Raw genomic sequence first — 14,062 nt, 5'->3', positions numbered from 1 at the left:
GGTGGGGTGCTAATCCGCCCCCCACCCACATGAACACACCTCGGCAGCGCTCACCCACATGAACAATGAACACGCCTCGGCAGCGCTCACCCACATTAAAAATTAACACGCCTCGGCAGTGCTCACCCACACGAACACGCCTCGGCAGCGCTCACCCACATGAACAATGAACACGCCTCGGCAGCGCTCACCCACATGAAAAATTAACATGCCTCGGCAGCGCTCACCCACATTAAAAATGAACACGCCTCGGCAGTGCTCACCCACACGAACACGCCTCGGCAGCGCTCACCCACATGAACAATGAACACGCCTCGGCAGCGCTCACCCACATGAACACGCCTCGGCAGCGCTCACCAACATGAACAATGAACACGCCTCGGCAGCGCTCACCCACATTAAAAATGAACACGCCTCGGCAGTGCTCACCCACACGAACACGCCTCGGCAGCGCTCACCCACATGAACAATGAACACGCCTCGGCAGTGCTCACCCACACGAACACGCCTCGGCAGCGCTCACCCACATGAACAATGAACACGCCTCGGCAGCGCTCACCCACATGAAAAATTAACATGCCTCGGCAGCGCTCACCCACATGAACACGAATCGGCAGCGCTCACCCACATGAACACGCCTCGGCAGCGCTCACCCACATGAAGACGCCTCGGCAGCGCTCACCCACATGAACACGCCTCGGCAGCGCTCACCCACATGAACAATGAACACGCCTCGGCAGCGCTCACCCACATGAACAATGAACACGCCTTGGCAGCGCTCACCCACATGAACACACCTCGGCAGCGCTCACTCACATGAACACGCCTCGGCAGCACTCACCCACATTAACAATGAACATGCCTCGGCATCGCTCACCCACATGAAAATTGAACACGCCTCGGCAGCGCTCACTCACATGAACACGCCTCGGCAGCACTCACCCACATTAACAATGAACACGCCTTGGCAGCGCTCACCCACATGAACACTCCTCGGCAGCGCTCACCCACATGAACACACCTCGGCAGCACTCACCCACATGAATACGAATACGCCTTGGCAGCGCTCATCCACATGAACACGCCTCGGCAACGCGGGGTACAATCTGACAAAAATAACTCTTCTGTCTGCTATTGTGTGCAGGCGCCGTCTCGCCTTCACAACAGCTGATCAGAAACTCAGCTGTTGTGATGCGCAGTTCGTCCCAGGCACTATTTGATGGGGGGGCACTTCTCGAAGTTCTATCGAGGAAGTGCCCGCTATCGAGAAGTGTATAGTTCAAACTGCGCATGTGCAGTGCATCCTGGGCATTATTCGATGGGGGACGCCTCTCGACAGAACACCGGATCATGTGATCCAGCACAGGAGAGCCACCCTCCCGGCGCTAAACTATGTTATGCCGTTGGCAAGTGGTTTGGTAAAACTTGAGGGGAGTTTCAGCCCATCAATTGCGAGACAATACTCTGAATCTCCCGTGACACCTGTGGGTCTCTATCTCTTGTATATGTGGAATTTTTCAGTGACAAACTCGAACTTGCTATGTATGTTTCAACTAGTGTTCCACGTATCATAATGTTTACATCTGACATCTGGTGATTGCATGGTATGCACGAAATACTTCCACCTGCACACACCTTGTTTCTAAATAAAGAATATATAAAAAAAAACTTTAGACTGAGCCGTCCAATAAGAAATAAATCACTGGGACGAGTTAGTGTTGTGACTTACTGGTTTCCTTCATCGCAGGAGCAAATAAAACTACTAATATAGGCCAGATTCTCATAGAATCGGCGTTGGCGTAGTATAAGCCATTTACACTACGCCACCGCAACTTACTGGAGCAAGTGCCGTATTCTCCAAGCACTTGCTCCGTAATTTGCGGCGGCGTAGTGTAAATGGCCCGGCGTATGGCCGCGTAATTCAAAGGGGACGGCTTGTATTCAAATTAAGCGCGCCCCCGCGACGATCGAACTGCGCATGCGCCGGGCGGAAAAATAGCCCAGTGCGCATGCTCCAGCTCACGACGGAAAACGTCAATGACGCCGACGTGAGCGTCATTGACGTAAAGTCATATTCGTGAACGACTTAGGATAACGATGTAACCGACGGAAAAAGCCAACGCGGACCCGACGCCATACTTAACATGGCATACGGCGGACTGGCGTAAGGTTACCCCTCATATAGCAGGGGTAACCTTACGCTTACGGAAACGACGTACGCAACGCAAATTCTTTCAGGAATCGGCGTATCAGGCTCATTTGCATAGTCAAATGAGAACTGAACGTAAACGCCACCTAGCGGCCAACGTCGCATTACATCTAAGATCCGACGGTGTAAGTGACTTACACCTGTCGGATCTTGGCCGGATCTATGCGAAAATGATTCTAGGAATCACTCGCATAGATACCCGGGGCCAAAAACAGATACGACGGTGTTTCCTGAGTTACACCGTCGTAACTCTTTTGAGAATCTGGCCCTATCTCACTACTACTAAACTAAAACTACTAAAACTCACTAACGATTTACTAACTGAAATAACCAATGTCCACTACTGCACACTCCTACTACAGTACAGGCCTCTCTGCGGCTTCGATAACATTGACCACCTACCTGCTCCTTCTCCATAGACTCTGTTCCCTTGGCCTCCAAGAGTCTGCTCTATCCTGGTTCTCCTCCTACCTATCATATCGCTCCTTCAGTGTTGCCTACAACTCCTCCTCTCCATTTCCTTTTTCCATAGGGGTCCCCCAAGGCTCTGTTCTTGTACCCCTTTTCTTCTCTATCTACACCTCCTCCCTTGGTCACTTGATAGCCTCCCATGGCTTCCAATACCATCTTTATGCTGAGGACACCCAAATCTCTCTCTCTCCCCCGGGCCCTCACCTCACTCCTTAAAGGGTCACTAAAGGATTTTTTTTTTTAGCTAAATAGCTTCCTTTACCTTACTGCAGTACTGGTTTCATGTCCTCATTGCTCGTTTTTGCTTTGATGTTGCTGTAAAACTGCTGTGATCTCCACACTTCCTGGTTGTCTGGCTCCTTATAACCATGGTACTGGGAGATTTTCACGGTGGTCTAAGCTGTCATTACTGTGTGTCTAAAACTCCTCAGAACCAATCAGATTCATTTTAAAAACAAAACACTGCCCTGGATTTGTTTGTTTTTGTTCTGTGAGTCTTCCCGACTCACCTCTCACCCGGAACTTCATGTATGTACCTTTAAAAACCGAAAGTGAAACTAGAGGCACATTATATGATAGATTAAATTCAATTTTTAATCATTTTTAAAAGGAATCAGTTAACTTTTATGTCTCTATACCCAATAAACAGTCATTTCAGCTAAAAAAAGTTTTTCCTTTAGTGACCCTTTAAGGCCCCTTTCACACTGAGGAGTTTTTCAGGCGGTACAGCGCTAAAAATAGCGCCTAAATACCACCTGAAAAACTCCTGCCCAGCAACCTCAATGTGAAAGACCGGGGGCTTTCACACCGAGGCGATGCGCTGGCAGGAGATAAAAAAATCTCCTGCAAGCAGCGTCTTTGGAGCGGTGAGAGGAGCGATATGTATACCGCTCCTTCCCATTTAAAACAATGGGAAACCGCGGTAATACCGGCCGCAATGCGCCTCTGCAGAGGCGCATTGCGGGCGGTATTAACCCTTTATCGGCCGCTAGCAGGGGTTCTTTCCTGCTAGCGGCCGAATCCCGTGGCAATTCTGACGGTATAGCGCCGCTATTTTTAGCGGCGCTATACCGCCACCGCGCCTCCTGCCCCAGTGTGAAAGGGGCCTGAGGCCTCGTACACACGATAGGTTAACCAGAGGACAACGGTCTGATGGACCGTTTTCATCGGTCCAAACCGATCGTGTGTAGGCCCCATAGGTTATTTAACCATCAGTTAAAAAAAAGCCAACTTGCTTTAAAATTAACCTATGGATTCCTAACCGATCGTTAGTAGGCACGACCATCGGGTAAAAATCCGCGCATGCTCAGAATCAAGTCGACACATGCTTGGAAGCATTGAACTTTGTTTTTTTCAGCACGTCGTTGTGTTTTACGTCACCGCGTTCTGACACGATCGTTTTTTTAACTGATGGTGTGTAGGCGCGACGGACCATCAGTCAGCTTCATCGGTTAACCTATGACAACGGTCCTTCCAACCTATCGTGTGTACGAGGCCTTAGTCTCCTCTCACATTACTAACTGACATATCAGCATACTCATACCTCCTAACTTTTCGAGATAGGAACGAGGGACACCTATCAGCAAAAGTATGCAGGCATAGGACACACCCCTGGCCACACCCCCTTAAAGGAAAACTGTACAAAATATAACACAAGATTGGTTAAACCCACAAGTGCTTTTTTTACCACTACTATTCCTTTATATTGGCTTTTGGAATTTACAAATGCAGCAATTTAGAAATCAGATGAAAGGTTTGGGGCTGGAAAACACTTTTTGATAGATAAAAAGTGCATTTTATATACAACTCTATAGATCAGACCAAATGGAGAGACAAATGAGGAGGAAAGAGGGACAGAGGGACATTGTTCCCAATCAGGGACAGTCCCTCAAAATCAGGGACAATTGGGAGCTATGGCATACTTCCCAACTTTCTGAGATGGAAATGAGGGACACCTATTAGCAAAAGTATGCAGGCATAGGACACACCCCTTGCCACGCCCCCTTAAAGGACAATATACAAAAAAAATATTGGTTAAAGGGGTTGTAAAGGTAAAAAATTGTTTCCCCTAAATAGCTTCCTTTACCTTAGTGCAGTCCTCCTTCACTTACCTCATCCTTGCATTTTGCTTTTAAATGTCCTTATTTCTTCTGAGAAATCCTCACTTCCTGTTCTTCTGTCTGTAACTACACACAGTAATGCAAGGCTTTCTCCCTGGTGTGGAGAAAGCCTCTTGAGGGGGGAGGGGCAAGCAGGCAAGTCAGGACGCCCACTAACCCACAGCTCCTTTCTCTATCTGCAATGTAGAGAGTGTCCTGACTTGCCTGCTCGCCCCCTCAAGAGGCTTTCTCCACACCAGGGAGAAAGTCTCCCATTACTGTGTGGAGTTACAGACAGAAGAACAGGAAGTGAGGATTTCTCAGAAGAAATAAGGACATTTAAAAGCAAAATGGAAGGATGAGGTAAGTGAAGGAGGACTGCACTAAGGTAAAGGAAGCTATTTAGAGAAAAAAAAATTGTACGTTTACATCCCCTTTAAACCCACAAGCAGGCCCGGATTTCCCACAAGGCCACTGAGGCCAGGCCTTGGGGCGGCAGGGCTCTAAGGGGCGGCAGTGGCATGGATTCCCCCGACGCCCGGAACAAATAGTTAAGGGCGGTAAGTTATGGGGGAATCCGCTCGCTCGTTAACAAGTGATTGCGGCGATGTCGCCAAAATCACTTGTAAAATATGTGCTCCCCCCCCCCCCCACATACCTCTCTTTGCCGGCTCTGTCTTCGGGACTCCGTCCTCCCCCCAGCCACCGAGATTGTCTCCTGTCCCTGCTGCCGATGTACACCGTGAGAGGGGTGAGCTGTGCTCTTCCCATCTCAGCTGTGACAGGAGTTCTAGCACAGTGCTAGGACTCCTGTTTTGGAGGTGACAGGGTCAATAAAGAGAACATGTCACCTCCAATTGCTATCACACAGGAAATTGTTTTCTCCTGTGTGATAGCAAAAAAGTTAAGTGAAATTTTTTTTATAAAAAATAAATAAATAATAAGAAATAATAATTAAATTAATAAAATAAAAAAGTAAAGTATAAGAAAAATAATAAGAAAATGATACAAAAATTTTAAAAAGTAAGCGACAAGCTACAAATAAATAAGAATAAAAAAAGTGATAAAAAAGTTTGGTTGGTGGAGAGGGGGTGCATTGTGGAACCTGGCCTTGGGGCGGCAGGGAGAGCAAATCCGCCCCTGCCCACAAGTGCTTTTTTTTTAACCACTACTATTTCTTGGATAAAGGGTCTAGCACTGGGAAGCACTTTTTCATAGATAATTAGTGCATTTTATATACAACTATAAATCAGAACGAAATAAGGGACAAACGGGGAGGAAGGGGACAGAGGGACTTTGTTCTGAATGAGGAACAGTCCCTCGAAATCAGGGACAGTTCGGAGCTATGTATTAGCATTGATGTCGCACCACTTCCTTAAACAGCTGCCTACCTTGGGCCTTTTTACAAATGTCCATAAAATCTCCTTATCCACAGGTGTCAAACACAAGGCCCGGGGGCCGAATCCGGCCCTCCAGGCCCTTTCATGTGGCCCTCGCACCTCTCCTGCAGGTGCAGGAGAGCTCCAGTCCTCCTCCAGACCCTTACTTTCTGCTTTCGATCAATGCATCCAGCTTCTTCCAAGCAGCAGCATAAGGAAAGGGGGTGCACTGTGATGTAAGGGAGGGTGGGGGACACAACTTCTGATGGTGGGGGGGCTCTTGACATCTAATGTAAGGGGAGGGAATGCGCCAGACATTTAATATTACAGATACAACCTGCCCTTTTGAGGGCAATCATAATGCTGATGCGGCCCACAATGAAATTGAGTTTGACACCCCTGCCCTTATCTGTACACAGGACATGTCTTGTACGCCCCGCACTATCTTATCTTTTCTTATCTCCTCCTACTCAGCTTGTGTGCACAGCCTGTGGGATCCTATGACTGGGAGAAAGTCTGAAGCCTTCCTCACTGAATGATCACTCTGACACACAGGGGCAGATCCACGTACATCGACGTATTGTTGCGGCCGGCGTGGCGAATCTCTGATACACTACGCCGCCGTAACTTACAGCGTAATTTCCTTATCCTCAAAGAATTTGCGCCGTAAGTTACGGCGGCGTAGTGTATCTTTGGCGGCGTAAGGGCGCGCAATTCGAATCAATGTGATGGGGGCGTGTTTTATGTAAATACGTTGTGACCCAACGTAAATGACGTTTTTTTTTTAACGACGCATGCGCCGTCCGTGGGGGTATCCCAGTGCGCAAGCTCGAAATTAACCCGGAAGAAGCCAATGTTTACGACGGTGACATCATTCTACGCAAATCCCTATTCGCGAACGACTTACGTAAACGACGTAAAAAATTCAAAATTTGACGCGGGAACGACGGCCATACTTAACATTGAGTACGCCTCATATAGCAGGGGTAACTATACGCCGGAAAAAGCCTAACGCAAACGACGAAAAAAAAAAGCGCCGGACGTGCGTTCGTGGATCGCCGTATCTAGCTAATTTGCATACTCGACGTGGAATTTGACGGAAACGCCACCTAGTGTCCGGCTGAAAAATGCACCTACGATCAGATGGCGGACTAAGACGTACGCCTGTCGGATCGAGCCCAGATGCAGTCGTATCTTGTTTTGTAGATACAAAACAAAGATACGACGCGGAAACTTTGAAATTACGCGGCGTATCAATAGATACGCCGGCGTAATTCTTCTGTGGATCTGGCCCACAATCTCCATAAGAATTCAATGTAACGCTTTAAGGCAAAATAACAACAAAGTAGCACAGTAGTGATGGTATCTCCTGCATCAGATTTGCAAGTGAGAGAGCTGCAGCTGACAGAGGAAAGTTTGTATTGTGTGCACAGGGAGTTAACTCTTTATTCACCAGGACAATTGGACTTTACCCTTTTATTTCAACCTGTATAATCACTATTTAACAGTTTCATCTCCTGTGCCATATTTCTATTTTAAATAATTAGCTGGAAATATTTTTGTTATAAAGCACATATATACACAATGGTCAAAAGGAGTAGAAAGGAACAGGGGCGGACTGACAACTCATGGGGCCCACGGGCAATAGGAGATTATGGGGCCCCCGGGCAATAGGAGATTATGGGGCCCCCGGGCAATAGGAGATTATGGGGCCCCCGGGCAATAGGAGATTATGGGCCCCTGGGCAATAGGAGATTATGGGGCCCCCGGGCAATAGGAGACTATGGGGCTCCCGGGCAATAGGAGATTATGGGGCCCCCTGGGCAATAAGAGATTATGGGGCCCCCGGGCAATAGGAGATTATGGGGCACCCGGGCAATAGGAGATTATGGGGCACCCCGGGGCAAGAGGAGATTATGGGGCACCCGGGCAATAGGAGATTATGGGGCACCCGGGGCAAGAGGAGATTATGGGGCCCCCGGGCAATAGGAGATTATAGGGCCCCTGGGCAATAGGAGATTATGGGGCCCCAGGCAATAGGAGATTATGAGGCCACACAGTACACACACACACAGACACACAATATGCACACACAGTATACACACACACACTACACACACACACAGACACACAATATGCACACACAGTATACACACACGCAGTATACACACTACACACACACACACACACACAGTATACACACACACAGTATACACACTACACACACACACAGTATACACACACACAGTATACACACTACACACACACGCAGTATACACACTACACACACACACACACAGTATACACACATACAGTATACACACTACACACACACACACACACACACACACAGTATACACACACACACAGTATACACACACACACAGAATACACACACACACTGAAAAGGTACTGGAGAGGTGGGGCAGCTATAATCTTGGGATTTAAAAAAATATATTTTTACATACTGTCCCTGGTTATACTGAGGCTGACAACCCTGATGGGGCTCCCTAGTGGCATGGGGCCCTCGGGCAGTGCCCGAATGGTCAGTCCACCCCTGGACAGGAAAAAGCATGAAATTGATTATAGTATAGTGGCACCAACATCCCTAAAATTGAAAAGCGATTTTATGAACCCTTACAGACCACTTTAACCTACATGTAGGCCTAGATTAAGGTTTACCTGTAGGTGCAACAAATATCTCCCAAACCTACACCCTTTAGGAGATATTTGCAGAAAAGACTGCACGATGTCTATGGCGCATGCACGGCATAGACAATGGCACAGGCGCACTGAGCACGTCATTAGTGAAGGCGATCGTGCCATCACTGACGGCTCCTGCGCGCATGCACGGGAGTGACGTCATCGCAGCTCCGGCCAATCACGGCGCCAGAGCCACGATACCTGGAAGTCACTCGGGTATCATGGCGACAGCGGAGAGGAACAAGAGTCACTTCGTGGGGCTTCGATCTCAGGTAAGTAAATCATAATGAGCTAGTATGCTATGCGGGAGCCAATGGCGCGGCACTGCCATCTCAGCCAATGGCGTTGCTTGGGGGTGCGGTCCGCACCCGGGTGACACTTGATAGAGGGGTGACACCATCCCCGACTCTCCCGAGGTTGAGGAAAGCCCTGTCTTTTTTTTTTTTTATCAGCTGACACGGCCAAAACACCTCCAGCGCCGCAGCATGCCATGACCTGACCTGTGTCCTTCTTCCTCCTCCTGCTGAGCCTATCACATGTCACTATCTCAGGGGGGGGGGGGTGCTGGACACAGCTATATTATCTATACAGTACAGCCCCCCCCCCCCCATATCAGACCAGCTCAGGGTGCCAATAATGTACACACCTCTCACAGGGGTGTAAGTGGATGGCGAGGTGACAATTATCAGACACAGCTATATAGGTACAGTAGCTTACTGAGCCACCCACCCTGAGCTGGTCTGATGGGGGGGGGGGGTTGCTCTGTGTCCACCACCCAGGTAGTGGCAGTGCATCCATTAAAGCTGCCCCCTCCCTCCAGCCACCCCCTTAATGAATAATGGAGAGATTTATGCATTGCATGAATTTATCCATGGACACCACCGCCACCCCCTATTCATGCATCTGGCCCCTTTTCTGACGCCGGGTGCCTGAATTCATAGGCTCTAATACGCTTCAAAAAAGTGAACTCGGAGTGCAAAGCATTGCGCTCAGAGTCCACCCAAGTGTGTTAGAAAAGCGAATGAATATTTGCTTTTCTAACACTGAACCATCTCTCCACCAATCAGATAGCACAGGTCTGATACCCGTCACCTGATTGGCTAAAAAAGCAGGCGTTGTGATTGGACACCTAGCACGAAGAGGGGAGGAGATGCTGTCTGAGTCACTGCAAGGATCCACAGCTCGCTGCCGTCATCCGCTGCCTGACCCGCCAAATAGGGTAAGTTCCGGGCAGGCAGCGAGCGGGCGGGGGGGGTCACAGTGGAAACTTTTGATGGGCACATTGGCGGCATTTAGTGGGCACAATGGCTGCATTTGATGGGGCACAGTGGCAGCATTTGATGGGGCACAGTGGCTGCATTTGATGGGCACAGCTGGGGCACAGTGGCTGCATTTGATGGGCACAGCTGGGGCACAGTGGCTGCATTTGATGGGCACAGCTGGGGCACAGTGGCTGCATTTGATGGGGCACAGTGGCTGCATTTGATGGGGCACAGTGGCTGCGTTTGATGGGCACAGTGGCTGCGTTTGATGGGGCACAGTGGCTGCTTTTGATGGGGCACAGTGGCTGCGTTTGATGGGGCACAGTGAGGCTGCAATTGATGTTTGTTTGCCCCCCCCCCCAAATCTTGAGCAACAGCTGGGGCACGGTGCTCTGAAGGTCCGGCACAGTATGGCAGAGTGCAGAGTGCATGCGCCAGTGACATCACCGGATGAGGGGGGGGTGACACCATGTTTGACCGCACCAGGTGACACCAACCCTAGTGACGCCACTGATCTCAGCCAATGAGGAGGGAGAGTTCCGGGCAGCCGAGACACTCCTGCAACATCGCTGGATCTAGATGAACCTCAAGTAAGTATTAGGGGGGGCTGCTGCACACAGAATGTTTTTTTATCTTAAAGCGGAGCTCCACCCTAAAGTGGAACTCCCGCTGATTGGAACCCTCCCCCCCCTCCGGTGTCACATTTGACACCTTTCAGGGGGGAGGGGGTGCAGATACCTGTCTAAAGACAGGTATTTGCACCCACTTCCGGCCACACAGTTTCGGGAAAACTGCGGGCATGACATCACCTCCCGTCCTCCCCCTTTTGTGCTCTGGGAACACTCGGCTCCCAGAGCACAGCGGGAGCCAATCAGCGGCGCAGCGCAACTTGCGCATGCGCCGTAGGGAACCGGGTAGTGAAGCCGGAGCGCTTCACTTCCTGGTTCCCTCACTGAGGATGGCGGGGGAGCAGCAGAGTGACGAGCGATCGCACGTCCTCTGCTGCGGACGGCGCTGGACTCCAGGACAGGTAAGTGTCCTAATATTAAAAGTCAGCAGCTGCAGTATTTGTAGCTGCTGGCTTTTAATATTTTTTTTTTCATGGCACATCCGCTTTAATGCGTAGAATGTATTAAGATAAAAAAAAAAAAACTTCTGCCTTACAACCACTTTAAAATAATAAAATAAACAATCATTCAAAAAACAAGAATCGCATGAGAAGATCTTTTGATGTGCCATACACTTACCAATCATATCGTTCTGTGTGATTGGATTTTCCATCCAGACCAATCAGAATAATTTCTATGAAGTCGATCTGTTTTGCTGGAAATCAATGACACTGTATGGGCTAGATTCAGGTACAGTTACGCCGGCGTATCAGCAGATACGCCGTCGTAACTCTGAATCTATGCCGTCGTAAATTTAAGCATATTCTGGAAACCAGATACGCTTAAATTAGGCTAAGATACGAGCGGCGTAAGTCTCCTACGCCGTCGTATCTTAGGGTGCATATTTACGCTGACCGCTAGGTGGCGCTTCCGTTGAGTTTGGTGTAGAATATGCAAATGACTAGATACGCTGATTCAGGAACGTACGTGCGCCCGTCGCAATTAGTTACGCCGTTTACGTTAGAGATACACCGTCGTAAAGATAAAGCTGCTCCCTAGGTGGCGCAGCCCATGCAAGGTATGGACGTCGGAACAGGCCTATCTTTTTACGTTGTTTGTGTAAGTTGTACGCGAAACGGCGTACTTTGGAGCAATGCACACTGGGATATGTCCACGGACGGCGCATGCGTCGTTCGTAAAAAACATCAATCACGTCGGGTCACTAGACATTTACATAAAACACGCCCCCCTCATCCTCATTTGAATTAGGCGTGCTTACGCTAGCCCATTTACACTACGCCGCCGTAACTTAGGAGGCAAGTGCTTTGTGAATACAGCACTTGCCTCTCTAAATTGCGGCGGCGTAGCGTAAATAATAGTGCTGTCAAACGATTAAAATTTTTAATCGCGATTAATCGCATTAATGTCATAGTTAACTCACGATTAATCTATCTAATTTATGACGAATTTCCCCACAAATATCGCACAATTCTGCAAGTGATTATAATTTATGATCGCTGTTTTCTAGCTGATCTAAAACCATTTTTGACATAAAGGGACACTTTTGGACAATCTACAGTTTTCAGGCAGAAAGAATAGTTTTTATTATATAAAAGTACATGTAGGGCACTGGGCAGACCACTAGGGACAAGGGGGGTGTGTTTTTACATACAGTACTGTAATCTATAAGATTACAGTATACTGTATGTAATGTGTTTGTTTACCTTTTTGAATTTGGCGCCGTTCTCCGCTCCCGTAACGTCGCAGGGAACGGAGATCGGCGGCACACAGACACTGTGAATCGAGCGAGGAGGACCCGCCGAGCGTGGAGGACCCGCCAAGCGAGGAGGACCCGCTCGATCACACAGCGGGGTGGCATCGCTGGATCCAGGGACAAGGTGAGTAACTTGCCTGTGAATCCAGCGAGAAGGTAAGCCGTGCCGCTGCACACTCTGCACGTCCACCCCGAGCGCTCCCGCATTAATCGCGCAATAAAAATATTGACATCGTTTACATGGGTTTGCGTTAACGCCGTTAATATCGCGTTTAACGCACAGCCCTAGTAAATAACATACGCTACGCCCGCACAAACTTACGTCCCCCTACCTGAATCTAGCCCTATGTGCCTTTTTGGTAATTCGTAGATTTAATCACATTATCTGATTATTGTTCGATCAGATCATTATGTGTACGGCCACAATAAAAATGTGAGTTCTTGGAAGAGACTACAGAGTAATATAATTGCAGTATGAATGGGATGCCAGCCATGAACAGAGTCTTGGCATGTCATACTTGGCTCTCTGCTGAGCCCCGGTCTTGGCCAAGTCTTACCTTGGTGCCTGGGATCCTGCAGAGAAGCAGCAGCAGCAATGGCTGTGACCCTGATCACGTCTTCTGTACTTTGCACAGGGAATGACTCTGCTGGTGACATAACATACCGGAGGAGAGTTTCCAGGAAGTGGAGATGTTTATAGCTGCAGCTGGAAGCACACCTTCTCTCCGAGAGGTTATATGACTGCACATGAAGCAAGGACAGCCATATTGCCTAAGGGAGCCCCAATTATACATAATTGTAAGCTTGTGTCACCTGGATTCACATATTTTGTAATAATTGTGGGCTAGATTCAGAGAGAGTTACGCCGGCGTATCAGTAGATACGCCGTCGTAACTCTGAATCTACGCCGTCGTAAATTTAAGCGTGTTCTGGAAACCAGATACGCTTAAATTAGGCTAAGATACGAGCGGCGAAAGTCTCTTACGCCGTCGTATCTTAGTTGCATATTTACGCTGGCCGCTAGGTGGCGCTTCCGTAGTTTTCGGCGTAGAATATGCAAATGACCTAGATACGCCGATTCACAAATGTACGTACGCCCGGCGCAATTTTTTTACGTTAGGCTTTTTCGGCGTAAGGTTGCTCCTGCTATTAGGAGGCGTACGCAATGTTAAAGCGGAGGTTCACCCATAGAGAACACATTTTCCCCTTAGATGGATGCTCGTTTTGTCTAGGGGAATCGGCTAGTTGTTTTAAAATATGTGCAGTACTTACCCGTTTACGAGATGCATCCTCTCCGTCGCTTCCGGGTATGGGCTTCGGGAATGGGCGTTCCTTCTTGATTGACAGTCTTCCGAGAGGCTTCAGACGGTCGCATCCATCGCGTCACGATTTTCCGAAAGAAGCCGAACGTCGGTGCGCAGGCGCAGTATAGAGCCGCACCGATGTTCGGCTTCTTTCGGCTACGAGTGACGGATGGATGCGACCGACGGAAGCCTCTCGGAAGACTGTCAATCAAGAAGGAATGCCCGCTCCCCAAGACCCATACCCGGAAGCGAC

General features: G+C 48.9%; 1 protein-coding gene across 1 annotated transcript in view; it reads right to left on the bottom strand.

The window, feature by feature from the left end:
* LOC120926883 (stAR-related lipid transfer protein 6-like) overlaps positions 1-13,214 on the bottom strand; it is a 38,574-nt gene extending 25,360 nt beyond the window's left edge. Inside the window, exon 1 of the mRNA XM_040337181.1 lies at positions 13,063-13,214. Within this exon, the coding sequence (XP_040193115.1) occupies positions 13,063-13,162 (100 nt within the window). The 5' untranslated portion in view covers positions 13,163-13,214. The remainder of the gene's footprint in view (positions 1-13,062) is intronic.
* Between the last annotated feature and the right edge of the window lie 848 nt (positions 13,215-14,062).

Source organism: Rana temporaria, chromosome 1, assembly GCF_905171775.1.
Source record: "Rana temporaria chromosome 1, aRanTem1.1, whole genome shotgun sequence".
Classification (NCBI taxonomy): Eukaryota; Metazoa; Chordata; class Amphibia; order Anura; family Ranidae; genus Rana; species Rana temporaria.
The sequence above is the reverse complement of the archived record's forward strand: the minus strand, read 5'-3'. Positions and strand labels throughout refer to the sequence as shown.